Source organism: Salmo trutta, chromosome 13 (assembly GCF_901001165.1).
Source record: "Salmo trutta chromosome 13, fSalTru1.1, whole genome shotgun sequence".
Classification (NCBI taxonomy): domain Eukaryota; kingdom Metazoa; phylum Chordata; class Actinopteri; order Salmoniformes; family Salmonidae; genus Salmo; species Salmo trutta.
The window spans coordinates 29605066-29628770 of NC_042969.1; the positions used below are offsets into that span (position 1 = coordinate 29605066).

Sequence of the window (23705 nt, forward strand, 5' to 3'; positions counted from 1 at the left end):
ACAAACTGTCTCTATCAGCAGAGCTAGTTAACACTATAACACACTGTCCCTGTCTTTAGCAGCAGAGCTAGTTAACACTATAACACACTGTCTCTATTACTAGCAGCAGAGCGAGTTAACACTATAACACACTGTCTCTGTCTCTGTCTCTAGCAGCAGAGCTTGTTAACACTATATCACACTGTCTCTATCTCTAGTAGCAGAGCTAGTTAACACTATAACACACTGTCCCTGTCTCTATCTCTGGCAGCAGAGCTTGTTAACACTATAACACACTGTCTCTGTCTCTATCTCTGGCAGCAGAGCTTGTTAACACTATAAAACACTGTCTCTGTCTCTGTCTCCAGCAGCAGAGCTAGTTAACACTAAAACAAACTGTCTCTGTCTCTGTCTCTAGCAGCAGAGCTAGTTAACACTATAACACACTGTCTCTGTCTCTGTCTCTAGCAGCAGAGCTAGTTAACACTATAACACACTGTCCCTGTCTCTAGCAGCAGAGCTAGTTAACACTATAACACTCTGTCTCTGTCTCTAGCAGCAGAGCTATTTGACTCTATAATGCACTGTCTCTGTCTCTGTCTCTAGCAGCAGAGCTAGTTAACACTATAACACACTGTCCCTGTCTCTAGCAGCAGAGCTAGTTAACACTATAACAAACTCTCTCTGTCTCCGTCTCTAGCAGCAGAGCTAGTTAACACTATAACACACTGTCCCTGTCTCTAGCAGCAGAGCTAGTTAACACTATAACACACTGTCCCTGTCTCTAGCAGCAGAGCTAGTTAACACTATAACAAACTGTCTCTGTCTATGTCTCTAGCAGCAGAGATAGTTAACACTATAACACACTGTCCCTGTCTCTAGCAGCAGAGCTAGTTAACACTATAACACACTGTCCCTGTCTTTAGCAGCAGAGCTAGTTAACACTATAACACACTGTCTCTATTACTAGCAGCAGAGCTAGTTAACACTATAACACACTGTCTCTGTCTCTGTCTCTAGCAGCAGAGCTTGTTAACACTATATCACACTGTCTCTATCTCTAGTAGCAGAGCTAGTTAACACTATAACACACTGTCCCTGTCTCTATCTCTGGCAGCAGAGCTTGTTAACACTATAACACACTGTCTCTGTCTCTATCTCTGGCAGCAGAGCTTGTTAACACTATAACACACTGTCTCTGTCTCTGTCTCCAGCAGCTGAGCTAGTTAACACTAAAACAAACTGTCTCTGTCTCTGTCTCTAGCAGCAGAGCTAGTTAACACTATAACACACTGTCTCTGTCTCTGTCTCTAGCAGTAGAGCTAGTTAACACTATAACACACTGTCCCTGTCTCTAGCAGCAGAGCTAGTTAACACTATAACAAACTCTCTCTGTCTCCGTCTCTAGCAGCAGAGCTAGTTAACACTATAACACACTGTCTCTGTCTCTAGCAGCAGAGCTAGTTAACACTATAACACACTGTCTGTGTCTCTATCTCTAGCAGCAGAGTGTGTTAACACTATAACACACTGTCTCTGTCTCTATCTCTAGCAGCAGAGCTTGTTAACATTATAACATACTGTCTCTAGCAGCAGAGCTAGTTAACTCTATAATACACTGTCTCTGTCTCTAGCAGCAGAGCTAGTTAACACTATAACACGCTGTCTCTGTCGCTGTCTCTGGCAGCAGAGCTAGTTAGCACTACAACACACTGTCTCTGTCTATGTCTCTAGCAGCAGAGCTAGTTAGCACTATAACACACTGTCTCTGTCTCTATCTCTAGCAGCAGAGCTTGTTAACATTATAACATACTGTCTCTAACAGCAGAGCTAGTTAACTCTATAATACACTGTCTCTGTCTCTATTAGCAGAGCTAGTTAACACTAAAACATACTGTCTCTGTCTCTATCTCTAGCAGCAGAGCTAGTTAACTCTATAATACACTGTCTCTGTCTCTATTAGCAGAGCTAGTTAACACTAAAACACACTGTCTCTGTCTCTATCTCTAGCAGCAGAGCTAGTTAACACTATAACACACTGTCTCTGTCTCTGTCTCTAGCAGTAGAGCTAGTTAACACTATAACACACTGTCCCTGTCTCTAGCAGCAGAGCTAGTTAACACTATAACAAACTCTCTCTGTCTCCGTCTCTAGCAGCAGAGCTAGTTAACACTATAACACACTGTCTCTGTCTCTAGCAGCAGAGCTAGTTAGCACTACAACACACTGTCTCTGTCTATGTCTCTAGCAGCAGAGCTAGTTAGCACTATAACACACTGTCTCTGTCTCTATCTCTAGCAGCAGAGCTTGTTAACATTATAACATACTGTCTCTAACAGCAGAGCTAGTTAACTCTATAATACACTGTCTCTGTCTCTATTAGCAGAGCTAGTTAACACTAAAACATACTGTCTCTGTCTCTAGCAGCAGAGCTTGTTAACACTATAACACACTGTTTCTGTCTCTGTCTCTATCAGCAGAGCTAGTTAACACTATAACAATCTGTCTCTAGCAGCAGAGCTAGTTAACACTTTAACAAACTGTCCCTTTCTCTAGCAGCAGAGCTAGTTAACACTATAACAAACTGTCTCTAGCAGCAGAGCTAGTAACACTATAACACACTGTCCCTGTCTCTAGCAGCAGAGCTAATTTACACTATAACAAACTGTCTCTGGCAGCAGAGCTTGTTAACACTATAACACACTGTCTAAGTCTCTAGCAGCAGAGCTAGTTAACACTATAACACACTGTCTGTGTCTCTATCTCTAGCAGCAGAGTGTGTTAACACTATAACACACTGTCTCTATCTCTAGCAGCAGAGCTTGTTAACATTATAACATACTGTCTCTGGCAGCAGAGCTAGTAATACACTGTCTCTGTCTCTATTAGCAGAGCTAGTTAACACTAAAACACACGGTCTCTGTGTCTATCTCTAGCAGCAGAGCTAGTTAACACTGTAACACAGTGTCCCTGTTTCTAGCAGCAGAGCATGTCAACACTATAACACACTGTCTCTGTCTCTAGCAGCAGAGCTAGTTAACAATATAACACACTGTCTCTGTCTCAATCTCTGGCAGCGTCGTAGCTAGATAACACTATATCACACTGTCTCTGTCTCTATCTCTAGCAGCAGAGCTAGTTAACACTGTAACACAGTGTCCCTGTCTCTAGCAGCAGAGCTTGTCAACACTATAACACATTGTCTCTGTCTCTGTCTCTAGCAGCAGAGCTAGTTAACACTATAACACACTGTCTCTGTCTCAATCTCCTGCAGCAGAGCTAGTTAACACTATAACAAACTGTCTCTAGCAGCAGAGCTAGATAACACTATAATGCACTGTCCCTTTCTCTAGCAGCAGAGCTAGTTAACACTATAACAAACTGTCTCTAGCAGCAGAGCTAGGTAACACTATAACACACTGTCCCTGTCTCTAGCAGTGAGCTAGTTAACACTATAACAAACTGTCTCTATCAGCAGAGCTAGTTAACACTATAACACACTGTCCCTGTCTTTAGCAGCAGAGCTAGTTAACACTATAACACACTGTCTCTATTACTAGCAGCAGAGCGAGTTAACACTATAACACACTGTCTCTGTCTCTGTCTCTAGCAGCAGAGCTTGTTAACACTATATCACACTGTCTCTATCTCTAGTAGCAGAGCTAGTTAACACTATAACACACTGTCCCTGTCTCTATCTCTGGCAGCAGAGCTTGTTAACACTATAACACACTGTCTCTGTCTCTATCTCTGGCAGCAGAGCTTGTTAACACTATAAAACACTGTCTCTGTCTCTGTCTCCAGCAGCAGAGCTAGTTAACACTAAAACAAACTGTCTCTGTCTCTGTCTCTAGCAGCAGAGCTAGTTAACACTATAACACACTGTCTCTGTCTCTGTCTCTAGCAGCAGAGCTAGTTAACACTATAACACACTGTCCCTGTCTCTAGCAGCAGAGCTAGTTAACACTATAACACTCTGTCTCTGTCTCTAGCAGCAGAGCTATTTGACTCTATAATGCACTGTCTCTGTCTCTGTCTCTAGCAGCAGAGCTAGTTAACACTATAACACACTGTCCCTGTCTCTAGCAGCAGAGCTAGTTAACACTATAACAAACTCTCTCTGTCTCCGTCTCTAGCAGCAGAGCTAGTTAACACTATAACACACTGTCCCTGTCTCTAGCAGCAGAGCTAGTTAACACTATAACACACTGTCCCTGTCTCTAGCAGCAGAGCTAGTTAACACTATAACAAACTGTCTCTGTCTATGTCTCTAGCAGCAGAGATAGTTAACACTATAACACACTGTCCCTGTCTCTAGCAGCAGAGCTAGTTAACACTATAACACACTGTCCCTGTCTTTAGCAGCAGAGCTAGTTAACACTATAACACACTGTCTCTATTACTAGCAGCAGAGCTAGTTAACACTATAACACACTGTCTCTGTCTCTGTCTCTAGCAGCAGAGCTTGTTAACACTATATCACACTGTCTCTATCTCTAGTAGCAGAGCTAGTTAACACTATAACACACTGTCCCTGTCTCTATCTCTGGCAGCAGAGCTTGTTAACACTATAACACACTGTCTCTGTCTCTATCTCTGGCAGCAGAGCTTGTTAACACTATAACACACTGTCTCTGTCTCTGTCTCCAGCAGCTGAGCTAGTTAACACTAAAACAAACTGTCTCTGTCTCTGTCTCTAGCAGCAGAGCTAGTTAACACTATAACACACTGTCTCTGTCTCTGTCTCTAGCAGTAGAGCTAGTTAACGCTATAACACACTGTCCCTGTCTCTAGCAGCAGAGCTAGTTAACACTATAACAAACTCTCTCTGTCTCCGTCTCTAGCAGCAGAGCTAGTTAACACTATAACACACTGTCTCTGTCTCTAGCAGCAGAGCTAGTTAACACTATAACACACTGTCTGTGTCTCTATCTCTAGCAGCAGAGTGTGTTAACACTATAACACACTGTCTCTGTCTCTATCTCTAGCAGCAGAGCTTGTTAACATTATAACATACTGTCTCTAGCAGCAGAGCTAGTTAACTCTATAATACACTGTCTCTGTCTCTAGCAGCAGAGCTAGTTAACACTATAACACGCTGTCTCTGTCGCTGTCTCTGGCAGCAGAGCTAGTTAGCACTACAACACACTGTCTCTGTCTATGTCTCTAGCAGCAGAGCTAGTTAGCACTATAACACACTGTCTCTGTCTCTATCTCTAGCAGCAGAGCTTGTTAACATTATAACATACTGTCTCTAACAGCAGAGCTAGTTAACTCTATAATACACTGTCTCTGTCTCTATTAGCAGAGCTAGTTAACACTAAAACATACTGTCTCTGTCTCTATCTCTAGCAGCAGAGCTAGTTAACTCTATAATACACTGTCTCTGTCTCTATTAGCAGAGCTAGTTAACACTAAAACACACTGTCTCTGTCTCTATCTCTAGCAGCAGAGCTAGTTAACACTATAACACACTGTCTCTGTCTCTGTCTCTAGCAGTAGAGCTAGTTAACACTATAACACACTGTCCCTGTCTCTAGCAGCAGAGCTAGTTAACACTATAACAAACTCTCTCTGTCTCCGTCTCTAGCAGCAGAGCTAGTTAACACTATAACACACTGTCTCTGTCTCTAGCAGCAGAGCTAGTTAGCACTACAACACACTGTCTCTGTCTATGTCTCTAGCAGCAGAGCTAGTTAGCACTATAACACACTGTCTCTGTCTCTATCTCTAGCAGCAGAGCTTGTTAACATTATAACATACTGTCTCTAACAGCAGAGCTAGTTAACTCTATAATACACTGTCTCTGTCTCTATTAGCAGAGCTAGTTAACACTAAAACATACTGTCTCTGTCTCTATCTCTAGCAGCAGAGCTAGTTAACTCTATAATACACTGTCTCTGTCTCTATTAGCAGAGCTAGTTAACACTAAAACACACTGTCTCTGTCTCTATCTCTAGCAGCAGAGCTAGTTAACAATATAACACACTGTCTCTGTCTCTATCTCTGGCAGCAGAGCTTGTTAACACTATAACACACTGTCTCTGTCTCTGTCTCCAGCAGCAGAGCTAGTTAACACTAAAACAAACTGTCTCTGTCTCTGTCTCTAGCAGCAGAGCTAGTTAACACTATAACACACTGTCTCTGTCTCTGTCTCTAGCAGTAGAGCTAGTTAACACTATAACACACTGTCCCTGTCTCTAGCAGCAGAGCTAGTTAACACTATAACAAACTCTCTCTGTCTCCGTCTCTAGCAGCAGAGCTAGTTAACACTATAACACACTGTCTCTGTCTCTAGCAGCAGAGCTAGTTAACACTATAACACACTGTCTGTGTCTCTATCTCTAGCAGCAGAGTGTGTTAACACTATAACACACTGTCTCTGTCTCTATCTCTAGCAGCAGAGCTTGTTAACATTATAACATACTGTCTCTAGCAGCAGAGCTAGTTAACTCTATAATACACTGTCTCTGTCTCTAGCAGCAGAGCTAGTTAACACTATAACACGCTGTCTCTGTCGCTGTCTCTGGCAGCAGAGCTAGTTAGCACTACAACACACTGTCTCTGTCTATGTCTCTAGCAGCAGAGCTAGTTAGCACTATAACACACTGTCTCTGTCTCTATCTCTAGCAGCAGAGCTTGTTAACATTATAACATACTGTCTCTAACAGCAGAGCTAGTTAACTCTATAATAAACTGTCTCTGTCTCTATTAGCAGAGCTAGTTAACACTAAAACATACTGTCTCTGTCTCTATCTCTAGCAGCAGAGCTAGTTAACTCTATAATACACTGTCTCTGTCTCTATTAGCAGAGCTAGTTAACACTAAAACACACTGTCTCTGTCTCTATCTCTAGCAGCAGAGCTAGTTAACAATATAACACACTGTCTCTGTCTCTATCTCTGGCAGCAGAGCTTGTTAACACTATAACACACTGTCTCTGTCTCTGTCTCCAGCAGCAGAGCTAGTTAACACTAAAACAAACTGTCTCTGTCTCTGTCTCTAGCAGCAGAGCTAGTTAACACTATAACACACTGTCTCTGTCTCTGTCTCTAGCAGCAGAGCTAGTTAACACTATAACACACTGTCCCTGTCTCTAGCAGCAGAGCTAGTTAACACTATAATACTCTGTCTCTATCTCTAGCAGCAGAGCTATTTGACTCTATAATGCACTGTCTCTGTCTTTGTCTCTGTCTCTAGCAGCAGAGCTAGTTAACACTATAACACACTGTCCCTGTCTCTAGCAGCAGAGCTAGTTAACACTATAATACTCTGTCTCTATCTCTAGCAGCAGAGCTATTTGACTCTATAATGCACTGTCTCTGTCTTTGTCTCTGTCTCTAGCAGCAGAGCTAGTTAACACTATAACACACTGTCCCTGTCTCTAGCAGCAGAGCTAGTTAACACTATAACAAACTCTCTCTGTCTCCGTCTCTAGCAGCAGAGCTAGTTAACACTATAACACACTGTCCCTGTCTCTAGCAGCAGAGCTAGTTAACACTATAACACACTGTCCCTGTCTCTAGCAGCAGAGCTAGTTAACACTATAACAAACTGTCTCTGTCTATGTCTCTAGCAGCAGAGATAGTTAACACTATAACACACTGTCCCTGTCTCTAGCAGCAGAGCTAGTTAACACTATAACACACTGTCCCTGTCTTTAGCAGCAGAGCTATTTAACACTATAACACACTGTCTCTATTACTAGCAGCAGAGCTAGTTAACACTATAACACACTGTCTCTGTCTCTGTCTCTAGCAGCAGAGCTTGTTAACACTATATCACACTGTCTCTATCTCTAGTAGCAGAGCTAGTTAACACTATAACACACTGTCCCTGTCTCTATCTCTGGCAGCAGAGCTTGTTAACACTATAACACACTGTCTCTGTCTCTATCTCTGGCAGCAGAGCTTGTTAACACTATAACACACTGTCTCTGTCTCTGTCTCCAGCAGCAGAGCTAGTTAACACTAAAACAAACTGTCTCTGTCTCTAGCAGCAGAGCTAGTTAACACTATAACACACTGTCTCTGTCTCTGTCTCTAGCAGTAGAGCTAGTTAACACTATAACACACTGTCCCTGTCTCTAGCAGCAGAGCTAGTTAACACTATAACAAACTCTCTCTGTCTCCATCTCTAGCAGCAGAGCTAGTTAACACTATAACACACTGTCCCTGTCTCTAGCAGCAGAGCTAGTTAACACTATAACAAACTGTCTCTGTCTATGTCTCTAGCAGCAGAGATAATTAACACTATAACACACTGTCTCTTTCTCTGTCTCTAGCAGCAGAGCTAGTTAACACTATAACACACTGTCTCTTTCTCTGTTTCTGGCAGCAGAGCTAGTTAACACTATAACACACTTTGTCTCTAGCAGCAGAGCTAGTTAACACTATAACAAACTCTGTCTCTAGCAGCAGAGCTAGTTAACACTATAACACACTGTCTCTGTCTCTAGCAGCAGAGCTAGTTAACACTATATCACACTGTCTTTGTCTCTAGCAGCAGAGCTAGTTGACAATATAATACACTGTCTCTGTCTCAAGCAGCAGAGGTAGTTAACACTATATCACACTGTCTCTGTCTCTAGCAGCAGAGCTAGTTAACACTATAACACACTGTCTCTGTCTCAAGCAGCAGAGGTAGTTAACACTATATCACTCTTTCTCTGTCTCTGTCTCTTGCAACAGAGCTAGTTAACACTATATCACTCTTTCTCTGTCTCTGTCTCTAGCAGCAGAGCTAGTTAACACTATAACACACTGTCACTGTCTCTATCTCTAGCAGCAGAGCTAGTTAACACTATATCACTCTTTCTCTGTCTCTGTCTCTTGCAGCAGAGCTAGTTAACACTGTAACACACTGTCTCTGTCTCAAGCAGCAGAGCTAGTTAACACTATATCACTCTTTCTCTGTCTCTGTCTCTTGCAGCAGAGCTTGTTAACACTATAACACACTGTCTCTTTCTCTGTCTCTAGCAGCAGAGCTAGTTAACACTATATCACACTGTCACTGTCTCTATCTCTAGCAGCAGAGCTAGTTAACACTATATCATTCTGTCTCTTTCTCTGTCAAGCAGCAAAGCTAGTTAACACTATAACACACTGTCTCTGTCACTAGCAGCAGAGCTAGTTAATACTATAGCACACTGTCTCTGTCTCTAGCAGCAGAGCTAGTTAACACTAAAACACACTGTCCCTCTCTAGCAGCAGAGCTAGTTAACACTATAACACACTGTCTCTGTCACTATCAGCAGAGCTAGTTAACACTATAACACACTGTCACTGTCTCTATCTCTAGCAGCAGAGCTAGTTAACACTATATCACTCTTTCTCTGTCTCTGTCTCTGGCAGCAGAGCTAGTTAACACTATATCACACTGTCACTGTCTCTATCTCTAGCAGCAGAGCTAGTTAACACTATATCACTCTTTCTCTGTCTCTGTCTCTTGCAGCAGAGCTAGTTAACACTATAACACACTGTCTCTGTCTCAAGCAGCAGAGCTAGTTAACACTATATCACTCTTTCTCTGTCTCTGTCCCTTGCAGCAGAGCTCGTTAACACTATAACACACTGTTTCTTTCTCTGTCTCTAGCAGCAGAGCTAGTTAACACTATATCATTCTGTCTCTTTCTCTGTCCAGCAGCAGAGCTAGTTAACACTATATCACACTGTCTCTATCTCTAGCAGCAGAGCTAGTTAACACTATATCATTCTGTCTCTTTCTCTGTCCAGCAGCAAAGCTAGTTAACACTATAACTCACTGTCTCTGTCTCTAGCAGCAGAGCTAGTTAACACTATAACACACTGTCTCTGTCTCTAGCAGCAGAGCTAGTTAACACTAAAACACACTGTCCCTCTCTAGCAGCAGAGCTAGTTAACACTATAACACACTGTCTCTGTCTCTAGCAGCAGAGCTAGTTAACTCTATAATACACTGTCTCTGTCTCTAGCAGCAGAGCTAGTTATCACTATAACACACCATCTCTGTCTCTAGCAGCAGAGCTAGTTAACACTATATCACTCTTTCTCTGTCTCTGTCTCTGGCAGCAGAGCTAGTTAACACTATAACACACTGTCACTGTCTCTATCTCTTGCAGCAGAGCTAGTTAACAATATAACACACCGTCTCTGTCTCTAGCAGCAGAGCTAGTTAACAATATAGCACGCTGTCTCTAGCAGCAGAGCTAGTTAATTAACGCTATAACACTGTCTTTGTCTAATGTTCTATGTTACCTTGAGTGTGGTTCTCACCTACAACACCAGTAGGTTAGCCCTGTGGGTCTACAAGGCAGGCTGTAACGAACACACACATACACATACACACACACAAGCATGTGCACACACTTGTTCACATGCACACACACACATAAACAACACACACACACACACACACACACACTTTTCTCACAAGGCTTTCACCTGTCCTTGTGAAAGCCTAGTTGTTGACTATAGGACAGACACTTGGCTATACAGCAATATTGAAATATAGTAGCTAGATAGATTATGGTATATTGTCATGATGTTAAAGGACTTGTGTGTTCCTGCTCTCTCAGACTACGTGGAGTTTTCTCCAGTCTTCCTACGATACTTCATCTCAGGTATGGACTGTGTAGTTAGGAGTGTGTCTCCGAGTAGATTTGTTTTTAGGTGTTGATAAGTATATTAGTAATGTTAGTTATCTTCTCGTCTTTACTCTTATATCTGTGTTGTATTAGTTACCATGTAACGTTTCCCTCTAAAGTCTCTCCTACCATGTAAAGTGTCCCTCAAAAATCTCTCCTACCATGTAAAGTTTCCCTCAAAAATTTATCCTACCATGTAAAGTTTCCCTCAAAAATTTCTCCTACCATGTAAAGTTTCCCTCAAATCTCTCCTGCCATGTAATGTTTCCCTTTAAAGTCTAACCTACCATGTAAAGTTTCCCTCTAAAGTATATCCTACCATGTAAAGTTTCTCTCTAAAGTCTCTTCTGCCAGTTTAGTTGCAGTGAAACTCTTGAGATAAGTCATTAAAGAGGAGAGGAGCAGTGTAGTGAAGATTCAGCAGACACTTTTAATCTGGATAATTCCAGTTTTGATTACCGTCCGTCCTTACATAGGCTTGATGAGTCATGATTAACCCAGCCAGCCAACACAGCTGTCTGATACTTCACTACAAACACAATTATTCAGATCCTTATAGAGCTATTTTTTGTGTGTGCGAGCGTGCTCATTTGTGTGTGTGAGTGTGCGTATGGGTGTGTGTGCATGCATGTGTTCCTGTGTGTGTGCGTTTGTGTGTGTGTTTTCCATCCTCTTCTTTTCCACCAGCTGATTGGGAGCAATTGCATCCCATCCTATCCTGCAATAGTATCTTTAATTAGTATTGAGGATAAATTGGTCCCTTTTCCCTTAATTGCTTTCTCCTCAGCGTTATATTTAATTGGGCTGCAGTGGGTGTTATTGATCCTCTTTGATGTGCTTTAATTTGGATAATTTTATATATTTATTTCAGACGTGACGACTCCTTTAGTTATTTTGTCTTTGGGCTATTTTGTGAAAGGGGGTTGGGGCATTACCACACCAAATCAAATGGATTAGTAGTAGGTTCAGTGGTCTAAAGGTTTTTGTTTCTAAATATACTTAAGTATCAAAAGTAAATGTAATTGCTAAAATATACTTAAGTATCAAAAGTAAAACCATAAATAATTTCCAATTCTTTATATTATGCAAACCAGACAGCACCATTTTTTTTTTAACGGATAGCCAGGGTCACACTCCAACACAAAAGCATGTGTGTTTAGTGAGTCCACCAGATCACAGGCGGTAGGGATGACCAGGGATGTTCTCTTGATAAGTGTGTGAATGGACCATTTTCCTGTCCTGCTAAGTACTTCTGGGTGTCAGGGAAAATGTATGGAGTAAAGATATATTTTTTGTCTTAGGGAATGTAGTGAAGTAAAAGTAAAAGTTGTCAAAAATATAAATAGTAAAGTACAGATACCCCAAAAATGTTTTACTTAAGTACTTTACACCACTGAGTACGTTCCTTTAGTGTACAGAATAGGATGATAAGGAGAGATGGACAAGGAACTCCAAAGCCCAGATAACTTAGATCCATCAAAATAGCACCTCTTGTATCTTTGATAAAGAATGTCTCATGAAAGTGAATGAGGAACAGTATAGGGACAGTATAGGGACAATACAGGAACAGTATAGGAACAGGATAGGAACAGTATAGGGATAGGGACAGTATAGGAACAGTATAGGGATAGGGATAGTATAGGAACAGTATGGGGACAGTATAGGACTAGGACCAGTACAGGAACAGTATAGGAACAAGAACAGTATAGAAAAAGGAACAGTAGAGGAACAGTAATGGGATAGTATATGAGCAGAAACAGTATAGGAACAGGAGAAGAAACAGTATAGGAACAGGACCAGTATAGGAACAGTACAGAAAGGGGGGCAGTAGAGGGACAGTATAGGAATAGGAACAGGAGAGGAACAGAAACAATAAAGGAACAGTATAGAGACACTACAGGAACAGTATATGGACATTATAGGAACAGGAACAATATAGGAACAGTTTAGAAACAGGAACAGTGTATGAAACAGTATAGGAACAGTATACGGAAGATAGGGAAAGTATAGGGACAGGATAGGATCAGTTTAGGAACAGGAACAGTATAGGAGCAGGAACAGTATAAGAACAGGAACAGTATACAAACAGTATAAGAATAGGAACAGTATCAAATCAAATCAAATTGTATTGGTCAGATACACGTGTTTAGCAGATGTTATTGTGGGCTTAGCGAAATGCTTGTGATGAAGTGAAATGCTTGTATAGGACCAGTATATAAAAAACAGTATAGGAACATTATAAGGACAGTATAGGAACTGTAAAGGAACAGTATCAGTATAGGAACAGGAAGAGTATAAGAACATGAACAGTATAGGAACAGTATAGGAACAAGAACGGTATAGGAACAGAATAGGAACAGAATAGGAACAGGAACAGTATAGCAACAGGAATGGGATCGAAACATGAACAGTATAAAGAGAGTATAGGAACAGTTAAGGAGCAGGATGTAAACAGGAACTGTATAGGAACAGCAAATGGACAGTATAGGGACAGGAACAGTGTAGCGACAGTATAGAAAAAGTATAAGAAGAGTACAGGAAGAGTGTATGAAAAGGAACGGTATAGGAATAGGAACAGAATAGGAACAGGTACAGTACAGGAAAAGGAACCATATAGGAACAGTATAGGAACAGCAAATGGACAGTATAGGGACAGGAAGAGTATAGGAACAGTATAGGAACAGCAAATGGACAGTATAGGGACAGGAAGAGTATAGGAACAGTATAGGAACAGGAACAGTATAGGAAAATGAACAGTATAGGAACAGGAACAGTATAAGAACAGCATAGAAACATTGACAGTATAGGAACAGGAACAGTATAGGAACAGTGTAGGAACAGGAACAGAATATGAATAGACACATTATATGAAAATGAACAATATAGAAACATTATAGGAAAAGGAACAGGATAGGAACATAAGCAGTATAATGAGAGTATAGGAACAATGTAGGAACAGAATAGGAACAGGAAGAGTATAGGAACAGTACAGGAACAGTATAGGAACAGGAACAGTTTAAGAACAGAATAGGAACAGGAACAGTATGGGAACAGCACAGAAACATTGACAGTATAGGAACAGCAAAATGACATTATAGGAACAGGAACAGTATAGGAACAGTATAGGAACAGTGTAGGAACAGAATATGAATAGACACAGTATATGAACATGAACAATATAGAAACATTATAGGAACAGGAACTGGATAGTTAGAGTATAGGAACAGTATAGGAACAGAATATTAACAGGAACAGTATATGAACAGCAAATGGACAGTATAGGGACAGGAACAGTATATGAACATTATAGGGGCAGTATAGGAACTGGAACAGTATAGGAACAGGAACGGTATAGGAACAGAATAGGAACAGGAACAGTATGGGGACAGTATAGGAACACAAACAATATAGGAACAACAATTGGACAGTATAGGGACAGGAACAGTATAGGAACCGGAACAGTACAGGAACAGTATTGGAACAAGAACAGTTTAAAAACAGAATAGGAACATGAACGGTGTAGGAATAGGAAAAGAATAGGAACAGGAACAGTATAGGGACAGTATAGTAACACAAACAGTATAGGAACAGAACATGGACAGTATAGGGACAGGAACAGTATAGGAACAGGAACAGTATAGGAACAGCAAATTGACAGTATAGGAACAGTATAGGAACGGTATAGGAATAGGAACAGTATAGGAACAGTATAGGAACAGGAACAGTATAGAAACAGGAATGGTATAAGAACAGCATAGTAACATGAATAATATAGGAACAGCAAAGGGAAAATATAGGAACAGGAACATAATATGTATAGACACAGTATATGAACATGAACACTATAGGAACAATATAGGAACAGGAACAGGATAGGAACATAAACAGTGTAATGAGAGTATAGGAACAGTATAGGAACAGAATAGGAAAAGGAACAGTATATGAACAGCAAATGGACAGTATAGGGACAGGAACAGTATAGCAACAGGAACAGTATAGGAACAGTATATGAAAAGGAACAGTATATGAATAGTATAGGAATAGGAACAGTATAGGAACAGCATATGAACATGAACAGTATAGGAACAGCAAAGGGACAGTATAGGAACAGGAACAGTATAGCAACAGGAATGGTATAGGAATAGGAACAGAATAGGAACAGGAACAGTACAGGAACAGTATAGGAACAAGAACAGTTTAAGAACAGAATAGGAACAGGAACATTATAGTAACAGGAACAGTATAGGGACAGTATTGGAACACGAACAGTATTGGAACAGCAATTGGACAGTATAGGAACACGAACAGTATTGGAACAGCAATTGGACAATATGGAACAGGAACAGTATAGGAACAGTATAGGAACAGGAATGGTATAGGAACAGGAACAGTATAGGGACCGTATAGGAACATTAACAGTATGGGAACAGCAAATGGACAGTATAGGGACAGGAACAGTACAGGAACAGCAAAAGGACAGTATAGAAACAGTATAGGAACAGGGACAGTATAGGAACAGGAACAGTGTAGGGACAGTATAGGAACACGAACAGTATTGGAACAGCAATTGGACAGTATAGAGACAGGAACAGTATAGGAACAGTATAGGGGCAGTATAGGAACAGGAACAGTATAGGAACCGGAACGGTATACAAACAGGAATGTATAAGAACAGTATAGGAACAGCAAAGTGACAGTATAGGAACAGGAACATTATAGGAACAGTATAGGAACAGGAACAAAATAGGAATAGTGACATTATATGAACAGTAACATTATAGGAACATTATAGGAACAGTATAGCAAAAGGAACAGGATATGAACAGAAACACTATTGGAACAGAAACAGTATAGGAAAAGGAACAGTATTGGAACTGTATAAGGACATTATTGGAACATTAACACTATAGATACAGTAACAGTAAAGGAACTGTATAAGGACATTATAAGGACATTATAGGATCGTGAACAGTATAGGAACAGTATAGGAACTGTATAAGGACATTATAAGGACATTATAGGAACATGAACAGTATAGGAACTGTATAAGGACATTATAAGGACATTATAGGAACAGTAACAGTATAGGAACAGTATAGGAACAGGAACAGTATAGGAACAGGGACAATATAGGAACAGGAACAGTATAGGAACATGAACAGTATAGGAACAGGAACAGTATAGGAACATGAACAGTATAGGAACATGAACAGCATAGGAACAGGAACAGTATAGGAACATGAACAGTATAGGAACAGGAACTATATAGGAACTGTATAGGAACTGTATAAGGACATTATAAGGACATTATAGGAACAGTAACAGTATAGGAACAGTATAGGAACAGGAACAGTATAGGAACATGAACAGTATAGGAACATGAACTGTATAGGAACTGTATAGAATAAAGAACAGTATAGGAACATTGTAAGGACAGTATAGGAACAGGAACTGTGTAGGAACATGAACAGTATAGGAACAGGAACAGTGTAGGAACAGTATAGGAACAGGAACTGTAAAGGAACAGGAACAGTGTAGGAATAGGAACAGTATAGGAACAGGAACAATATAGGAACAGGAACAGTATAGGAATATGAACAGTATAGGAACAGGAATCTATATAGGAACTGTATAAGGACATTATAAGGACATTATAGGAATAGTAACAGTATAGGAACAGGAGCAGTATAGGAACAGGAACAGTATAGGAACATGAACAGTATAGGAACAGTATAGGAACAAGAACTGTATAGGAAAATGAACTGTATAGGAACAGGAACAGTATAGGAACAGTATAGAAACAGGAACAGTATAGGAACAGGAACTGTATAGGAACAGGAACAGTATAGGAAAAGGAACTGTAGAGGAACAGGAAAAGTATAGGAACAGGAACTGTATAGGAACAGGAACAGTATAGGAACAGGAACAGTATAGGAACAGGAACTGTAGAGGAACAGGAACAGTATAGGAACAGGAACCGTAGAGGAACAGGAACTGTATAGGAACAGGAACTGTATAGGAACAGGAACAGGAACAGTATAGGAACAGTATAGGAACAGGAACAGTATAGGAACATGAACAGTATAGGAACAGGAATCTATATAGGAACTGTATAGGAACTGTATAAGGACATTATAGGATTAGTAACAGTATAGGAACAGGAGCAGTATAGGAACAGAAACAGTATAGGAACATGAACAGTATAGGAACAGTATAGGAACAGGAACTGTTTAGGAACAGGAACTGTATAGGAACAGGAACAGTATAGGAACAGGAACAGTATAGGAACAGGAACTGTAGAGGAACAGGAACAGTATAGGAACAGGAACTGTAGAGGAACAGGAACAGTATAGGTACAGGAACTGTATAGGAACAGGAACTGTATAGGAACAGGAACAGTATTGGAACAGTATAGGAACAGGAACTGTATAGGAACAGGAACAGTATAGGAACAGGAACTGTAGAGGAACAGGAACAGTATAGGAACAGGAACTGTATAGGAACAGGAACAGTATAGGAACAGGAACAGTATAGGAACAGGAACTGTATAGGAACAGGAACAGTAGAGGAACAGGAACTGTAGAGGAACAGGAACAGTATAGGAACAGGAACTGTATAGGAACAGGAACAGTATAGGAACAGGAACTGTAGAGGAACAGGAACAGTATAGGAACCGGAACTGTAGAGGAACAGGAACAGTATAGGAACAGGAACTGTATAGGAACAGGAACTGTATAGGAACAGGAACAGTATAGGAACAGGAACTGTATAGGAACAGGAACAGTATAGGAACATGAACTGTAGAGGAACAGGAACAGTATAGGAACAGGAACTGTATAGGAACAGGAACAGTATAGGAACAGGAATTGTAGAGGAACAGGAACAGTATAGGAACAGTAAAAGTATAGGAACAGGAACTGTATAGGAACAGGAACAGTATAGGAACAGGAACAGTATTGGAACAGGAACTGTATAGGAACAGGAACAGTATAGGAACATGAACAGTATTAGGAACATGAACAGTATAGGAACAGGAACTTTTTAGGAACAGTATAGGGACATTATTTGTTTTATTTTTTTCACCTTTATTTAACCAGGTAGGCTAGTTGAGAACAAGTTCTCATGTGACCTGGCCAAGATAAAGCATAGCATTTTGACACATACAATAACACAGAGTTACACATGGAATAAACAAAACATACAGTTAATAATACAGTAGAACAAAAGAAAAGAAAAAGTCTATATACAGTGAGTGCAAATGAGGTAAGTTAAGGCAATAAGTAGGCCATGGTGGCGAAGTAATTACAATATAGCAAGTAAACACTGGAATGGTAGATGTGCAGAAGATGAATGTGCAAGTAGAGATACTGGGGTGCAAAGGAGCAAGATAAATAAATACAGTATGGGTATGAGGTAGGTAGATAGATGGGCTGTTTACAGAATATAAGGACAGTATAGGAAAGGTACATGAACAGGAACATTATAGTAAAATATAGGAACTTGAACAGTATAGGAACTGTATAGGGACATTATAAGGACAGTATAGGAACAGTAACAGTATAGGAACATGAACTGTATAGGAACAGTATAGGAACTGTATAGGGACATTATAAGGACAGTATAGGAACATGAACTGTATAGGAACAGTATAGGAACTGTATAGGGACATTATAAGGACAGTATAGGAACAGGAACAGTATAGGAACTGAATAGGGACATTATAAGGACAGTATAGGAACAGGAACAGTATAGGAACTGTATAGGGACATTATAAGGACAGTATAGGAACAGGAACAGTATAGGAACATGAACTGTATAGGAACAGTATAGAATAAAGAACAGTGTAGGAACAGTACAGGAACATTTTAAGGACAGTATAGGAACATGAACAGTATAGGAACATGAACAGTATAGGAACATGAACAGTATAGGAACATGAACAGTATTAGGAACATGAACAGTATAGGAACATGAACTGTATATGAACAGGAACTGTATATGAACAGGAACAGTATAGGAACATGAACAGTATAGGAACAGGAACTGTATATGAACAGGAACAGGATAGGAGCATGAACAGTACAGGAACAGGAACAGTATAAGAACAGTATAGGGGCAGTATAGGAACAGTATAGAAACAGGGACCGTATAGGAACAGGGACAGTATAAGAACAGTATAGGGAGGGAAGTGTGTAAAGTCTGATCCTCATTTCAGATATCCTGAGTTATTCCACGTCATCTGTCAATCTGTACCTCACCCCTCTACCTGCAGACTTAACATTGTGTGTCTGTGTTTGTTTGACTGCTTGAATCTTTGCACTACTCCTTTCTCTCACACAGGCGGTAACTTCCACACCCTGGCTGAACTCGGAGTTTGCGACCCAGCTTCCGTTCACCCTGCAGTCCCTACCTACTGTCCTGACCTGGGCCTGCTCCAGAGGGGCTACTCCCTCAGCACAGGGTCAGACCCTAATGCAGATTCTGACCCAGAGGGGCCCCTGTCCCCAGAGAGAGCCATCCAGCTGTGGGGAGGAGGACCAGGAGGAGGAACAGGAGGAGGAACAGGAGGAGGACAAGGAGGAGGACAAGGAGGAGGGGTGAAAAGCACACACAGCTCAGGATTGTCCAGCAGAGAAAACTCTGTGCTCACACTCACTGACTCAGACAACGACTACAAGTCTGACCACGAATCAGGTAGGAGGGATACGGATTGATTTGATTTGATTTGTTGGTAGGTTGACCGGGAGAGGTCAGGATAGGGTGAGATCGGAATGAAAAGAGTTGAAGCATGAGAACGAGTGAAGGACTGTGTGATTGGGAGGAGGGAGATTAGGCACACAACTCCTGTGGAATTGCTGGCAATCTGCTGTGATCCATGATTGATTGATTGATTAATTGATATAGAAGGACTCATGGATATTGTCAAATCTTCATAAATAATGTCTCATCTTTATCATAGAGAGATCTCACTTGTTTATCAGATTGTTCATTTCATGTTTTCAAAAAAAGTATTGTTCATATGTCTATTCCTGTGAACATTAATCTGTGTCGGTCAGCTAACACATTCCAGTGGGTGTTTCCAACTCGCTGTGTGTGTGTGTGTGTGTGTGTGTGTGTGTGTGTGTGTGTGTGTGTGTGTGTGTGTGTGTGTGTGTGTGTGTGTGTGTGTGTGTGTGTGTGTGTGTGTGTGTGTGTGTGTGTGTGTTTCCACGGCTGCGTCTGACATGCCGATAGAGGTTAATGAGTGGATGTTATAAAAACAATCTAATTACTTGGAGTCTCACAACAGAGTCTTGGAGAGTACTGTAGTCAGACACAGCTTATGTTCTGACAGCAGCCTTCAAACTACTGAGCAACACCTATCACACATACACATGCACACACACTCACTCAGGTTTTCATCTTTTAAACACATAGAGAAACACTTTTCTAAGAGGTGATGGTTTCATCTCGCTGGCTGATAATTGCTTTGTGGCTGATTGCCAGACTAATCTCTGAGCTGTACATATCAACTGTAGACAGTCTGTCTGCAGACTAAATCTCTGTCTCGCTCTCTCTCTTTCACACACACACACACTCTCTCTCTCTCTCTCACACACAAAGGGCAAACAGGAGGATTATTCAAGGTCTTCTGTGATAACTTCTAAAATGTAATGATGTAATAATTTGCTAGTGGAATAATGTAGTATTCTTTAAAACAATCACATAGGTTTAATTCAGTGGTTTACTTGAATAAAGAGTAGTTAGACAACTTACAGATCACAACTTTAAATGTATATTGCAGTGTTATATGGATAACAACAATGCATAACAAGAGAGATGGAGAGAGAGAGACAGAGGGGGAGGGAGAGAGAGACAGAGACAGAGAGGGGGAGGGAGAAGGAGATGAAGAGAGAAAAAAATAATATGAGCCAATTCCTTAGTTAGTTATTTGTGAAACGTAATAGCCTGCCTTTTGCTCTGAGGATTGGCGCATTTCAGACTTAAAAGAAACACGTTGCTTTTCTTTTTTCTTCACTATTGCTATTGTACTTTGTTATTATCAGTACATTTTCATTATTTTTATTGAAGTTATTACCTCTTAACTATTAGACTATGAAGGCCAATTAAGAAATGTCCGATTGGAGAGGAATTCCCCTAAAAAAATACAAATTCCCATTCACACAGTCTGATGGGGTTTTCCCTCCACGTCACCAACGCTACTGCGGTCATTCTCTGTGGCAATATGTTGTTCAAAGTGGCATGAGAGGACGCAGTAATTAGAGAAAGATTATATACTACTGGAAAAATAATATGCTAATAATATTAGGATATAGGCTGTGCATCCTATAGGATGAATCATGAAAGAAGCTTGGCTACGTTTCATTCAGCTTCACCCCATTTAATAAGAGATGAACCGCAAAACTGTCACATGTCGTCACTCCTCGCACATATGTTGACCCTGCACATAAGCAAAGACACATAAGCAAATCCCAATGGTCCTTTCCCAGAAACGTATTAAAAACCTTGCCTTGCCGTCAAATCCTTTCTGTAGAATATCAGAAAAGAGTCTACATTATAGAATAATTGTCACGTGCTCCCTCTCCGGCCTGCTCGTTAGGGCGCACACTTGTCACCAGCGTTACGTGCATAATGACACTCACCTGGACTCCATCACCTCCTTGATTACCTGTCCTTTATATGTCACTCCCTTTGGTTTCTTCCACAGTCGTCCTTGTTGCTGTTTCATGTCGGTGCGCTGTTTTTGTTTCTTGTTTTGTTCATTTATTTATTAAGTGTATTCACTCCCTGAACTTGCTTCCCGACTCTCAGCGTACATCGTTACTATAATGCTATGTCAATATAAGCTATCATATAAATTTACAATGAAAGTTTTAAGGGGTATATGTAACGGCTGTGATAGGCATGAAGATAAAATTGACAATCACTCAAAATTGATATGGGAACAATACTTGTGTTTCCTTAATGGTACATGAAGCAATATTCTTTTGGCATTTTAGTCATTTAGCAGACGCTCTTATTCAGAGCAATTAGGGTTAAGTGCCTTGCTCAAGGGCACATCGACAGATTTTTCACCTAGTCGGCCCGGGGTTTCGAACCAGCAACCTTACCTGCCGCCCTATCATGGCCATGAACTAGCATATAATTTATCAGTGATCAGCCTGTCCATAGCCTAATGATCAGCCTGTCCATAGCCTAATGATCAGCCTCCCCGTAGCCTAATGATCAGCCTGTCCATAGCCTAATGATCAACCTGTCCATAGCCTAATGATCAACCTACCCATAGCCTAATGATCAACCTACCCATAGCCTAATGATCAGCCTGTCCATAGCCTAATGATCAGCCTGTCCATAGCCTAATGATCAACCTGTCCATAGCCTAATGATCAACCTGTCCATAGCCTAATGATCAGCCTGTCCATAGTCTAATGATCAGCCTGTCCATAGCCTAATGATCAACATGTCCATAGCCTAATGATCAGCCTGTCCATAGCCTAATGATCAGCCTGTCCATAGCCTAATGATCAGCCTGTCCATAGCCTAATGATCAACCTGTCCATAGCCTAATGATCAACCTGTCCATAGCCTAATGATCAGCCTGTCCATAGCCTAATGATCAGCCTGTCCATAGCCTAATGATCAACCTGTCCATAGCCTAATGATCAACCTGTCCATAGCCTAATGATCAGCCTGTCCATAGCCTAATGATCAACCTGTCCATAGCCTAATGATCAGCCTGTCCATAGCCTAATGATCAACCTGTCCATAGCCTAATGATCAGCCTATCCATAGCCTAATGATCAGCCTGTCCATAGCCTAAAGATCAGCCTGTCCATAGCCTAATGATCAGCCTGTCCATAGCCTAATGATCAGCCTGTCCATAGCCTAATGATCAGCCTGTCCATAGCCTAATGATCAGCCTGTCCATAGCCTAATGATCAGCCTGTCCATAGCCTAATGATCAGCCTGTCCATAGCCTAATGATCAACCTGTCCATAGCCTAATGGTCAACCTGTCCATAGCCTAATGATCAGCCTGTCCATAGCCTAATGATCAACCTGTCCATAGCCTAATGATCAGCCTGTCCATAGCCTAATGATCAGCCTGTCCATAGCCTAATGATCAGCCTGTCCATAGTCTAATGATCAGCCTGTCCATAGCCTAATGATCAGCCTGTCCATAGCCTAATGATCAACTTGTCCATAGCCTAATGATCAGCCTGTCCATAGCCTAATGATCACATAGCCTAATGATCAACCTGTCCATAGCCTAATGATCAGCCTGTCCATAGCCTAATGATCAACCTGTCCATAGCCTAATGATTAGCGATGGATACGTTTTAGTGAAGCAATGGGTGGTTATGTTGACACTACATTTTAATTTGAGTGCTTATCCAAACCTGTGTTACCACTTATTGATAAGGGTAAACACCGGCGAACATTTTTTTCTCTATCTTTTAGGGTTGCCTATAGCTCAGGTGGTCACCTAGATTCACTTTAGCAGGCCTATAATATACTGTATAGCCTAATATATTGGCTATACGAATGATGCATTCAAATATTCATTAACTTCTAACTTACACACATGTCTGCTGGCAACTCCACTGGCCTATTCCCCTTATCTCTAGCTCTTGAATGAGTAGCCTATATATAGACCTGGGATGGGCAACTTTGATGGGGGGTGGGGACCACAAAAAAAAGGATCTCATCATGAGCGACCGCAGTGGTTCGTGGGTCTGCGTACCCACATCAAATTCTGCACATTTTTGCCATAGGGTGGAGGCAAATGTTAGCAGTTTTTAATATGATAACTGATGATCAATGGGCCCACCCCGGTGGCTGACGTGGGCTAATTGAGTGACTGTTGATGCACAAGCAAATTTTGAAATTGCACCTTGTGTAATCTATTATTGTAACTCTCAACAGTAAGTTAAGACCCAGATCGAGTTCCCCCCCAAAACAACAAAATAATAATAATAATGAAAACATATTTAGCGCAATTTTAACTAATATGCCCAGGCCTATTTCAGGAGAGAAGCATCAATCGATCTTCTTGTTTGCTGAATGGCTATAAAATAAGCTACACTATTGGCAGTGAAGTT

At 40.9% G+C, this 23705-nt stretch overlaps 1 protein-coding gene across 1 annotated transcript in view; it reads left to right on the forward strand.

The window, feature by feature from the left end:
- The window catches only part of LOC115206742 (teneurin-2-like), a 166905-nt gene that overhangs the window by 93465 nt on the left and 49735 nt on the right, over positions 1-23705 (forward strand). The window contains exon 3 of the mRNA XM_029773949.1: positions 18944-19297. Within this exon, the coding sequence (XP_029629809.1) occupies positions 18944-19297 (354 nt within the window). The remainder of the gene's footprint in view (positions 1-18943; positions 19298-23705) is intronic.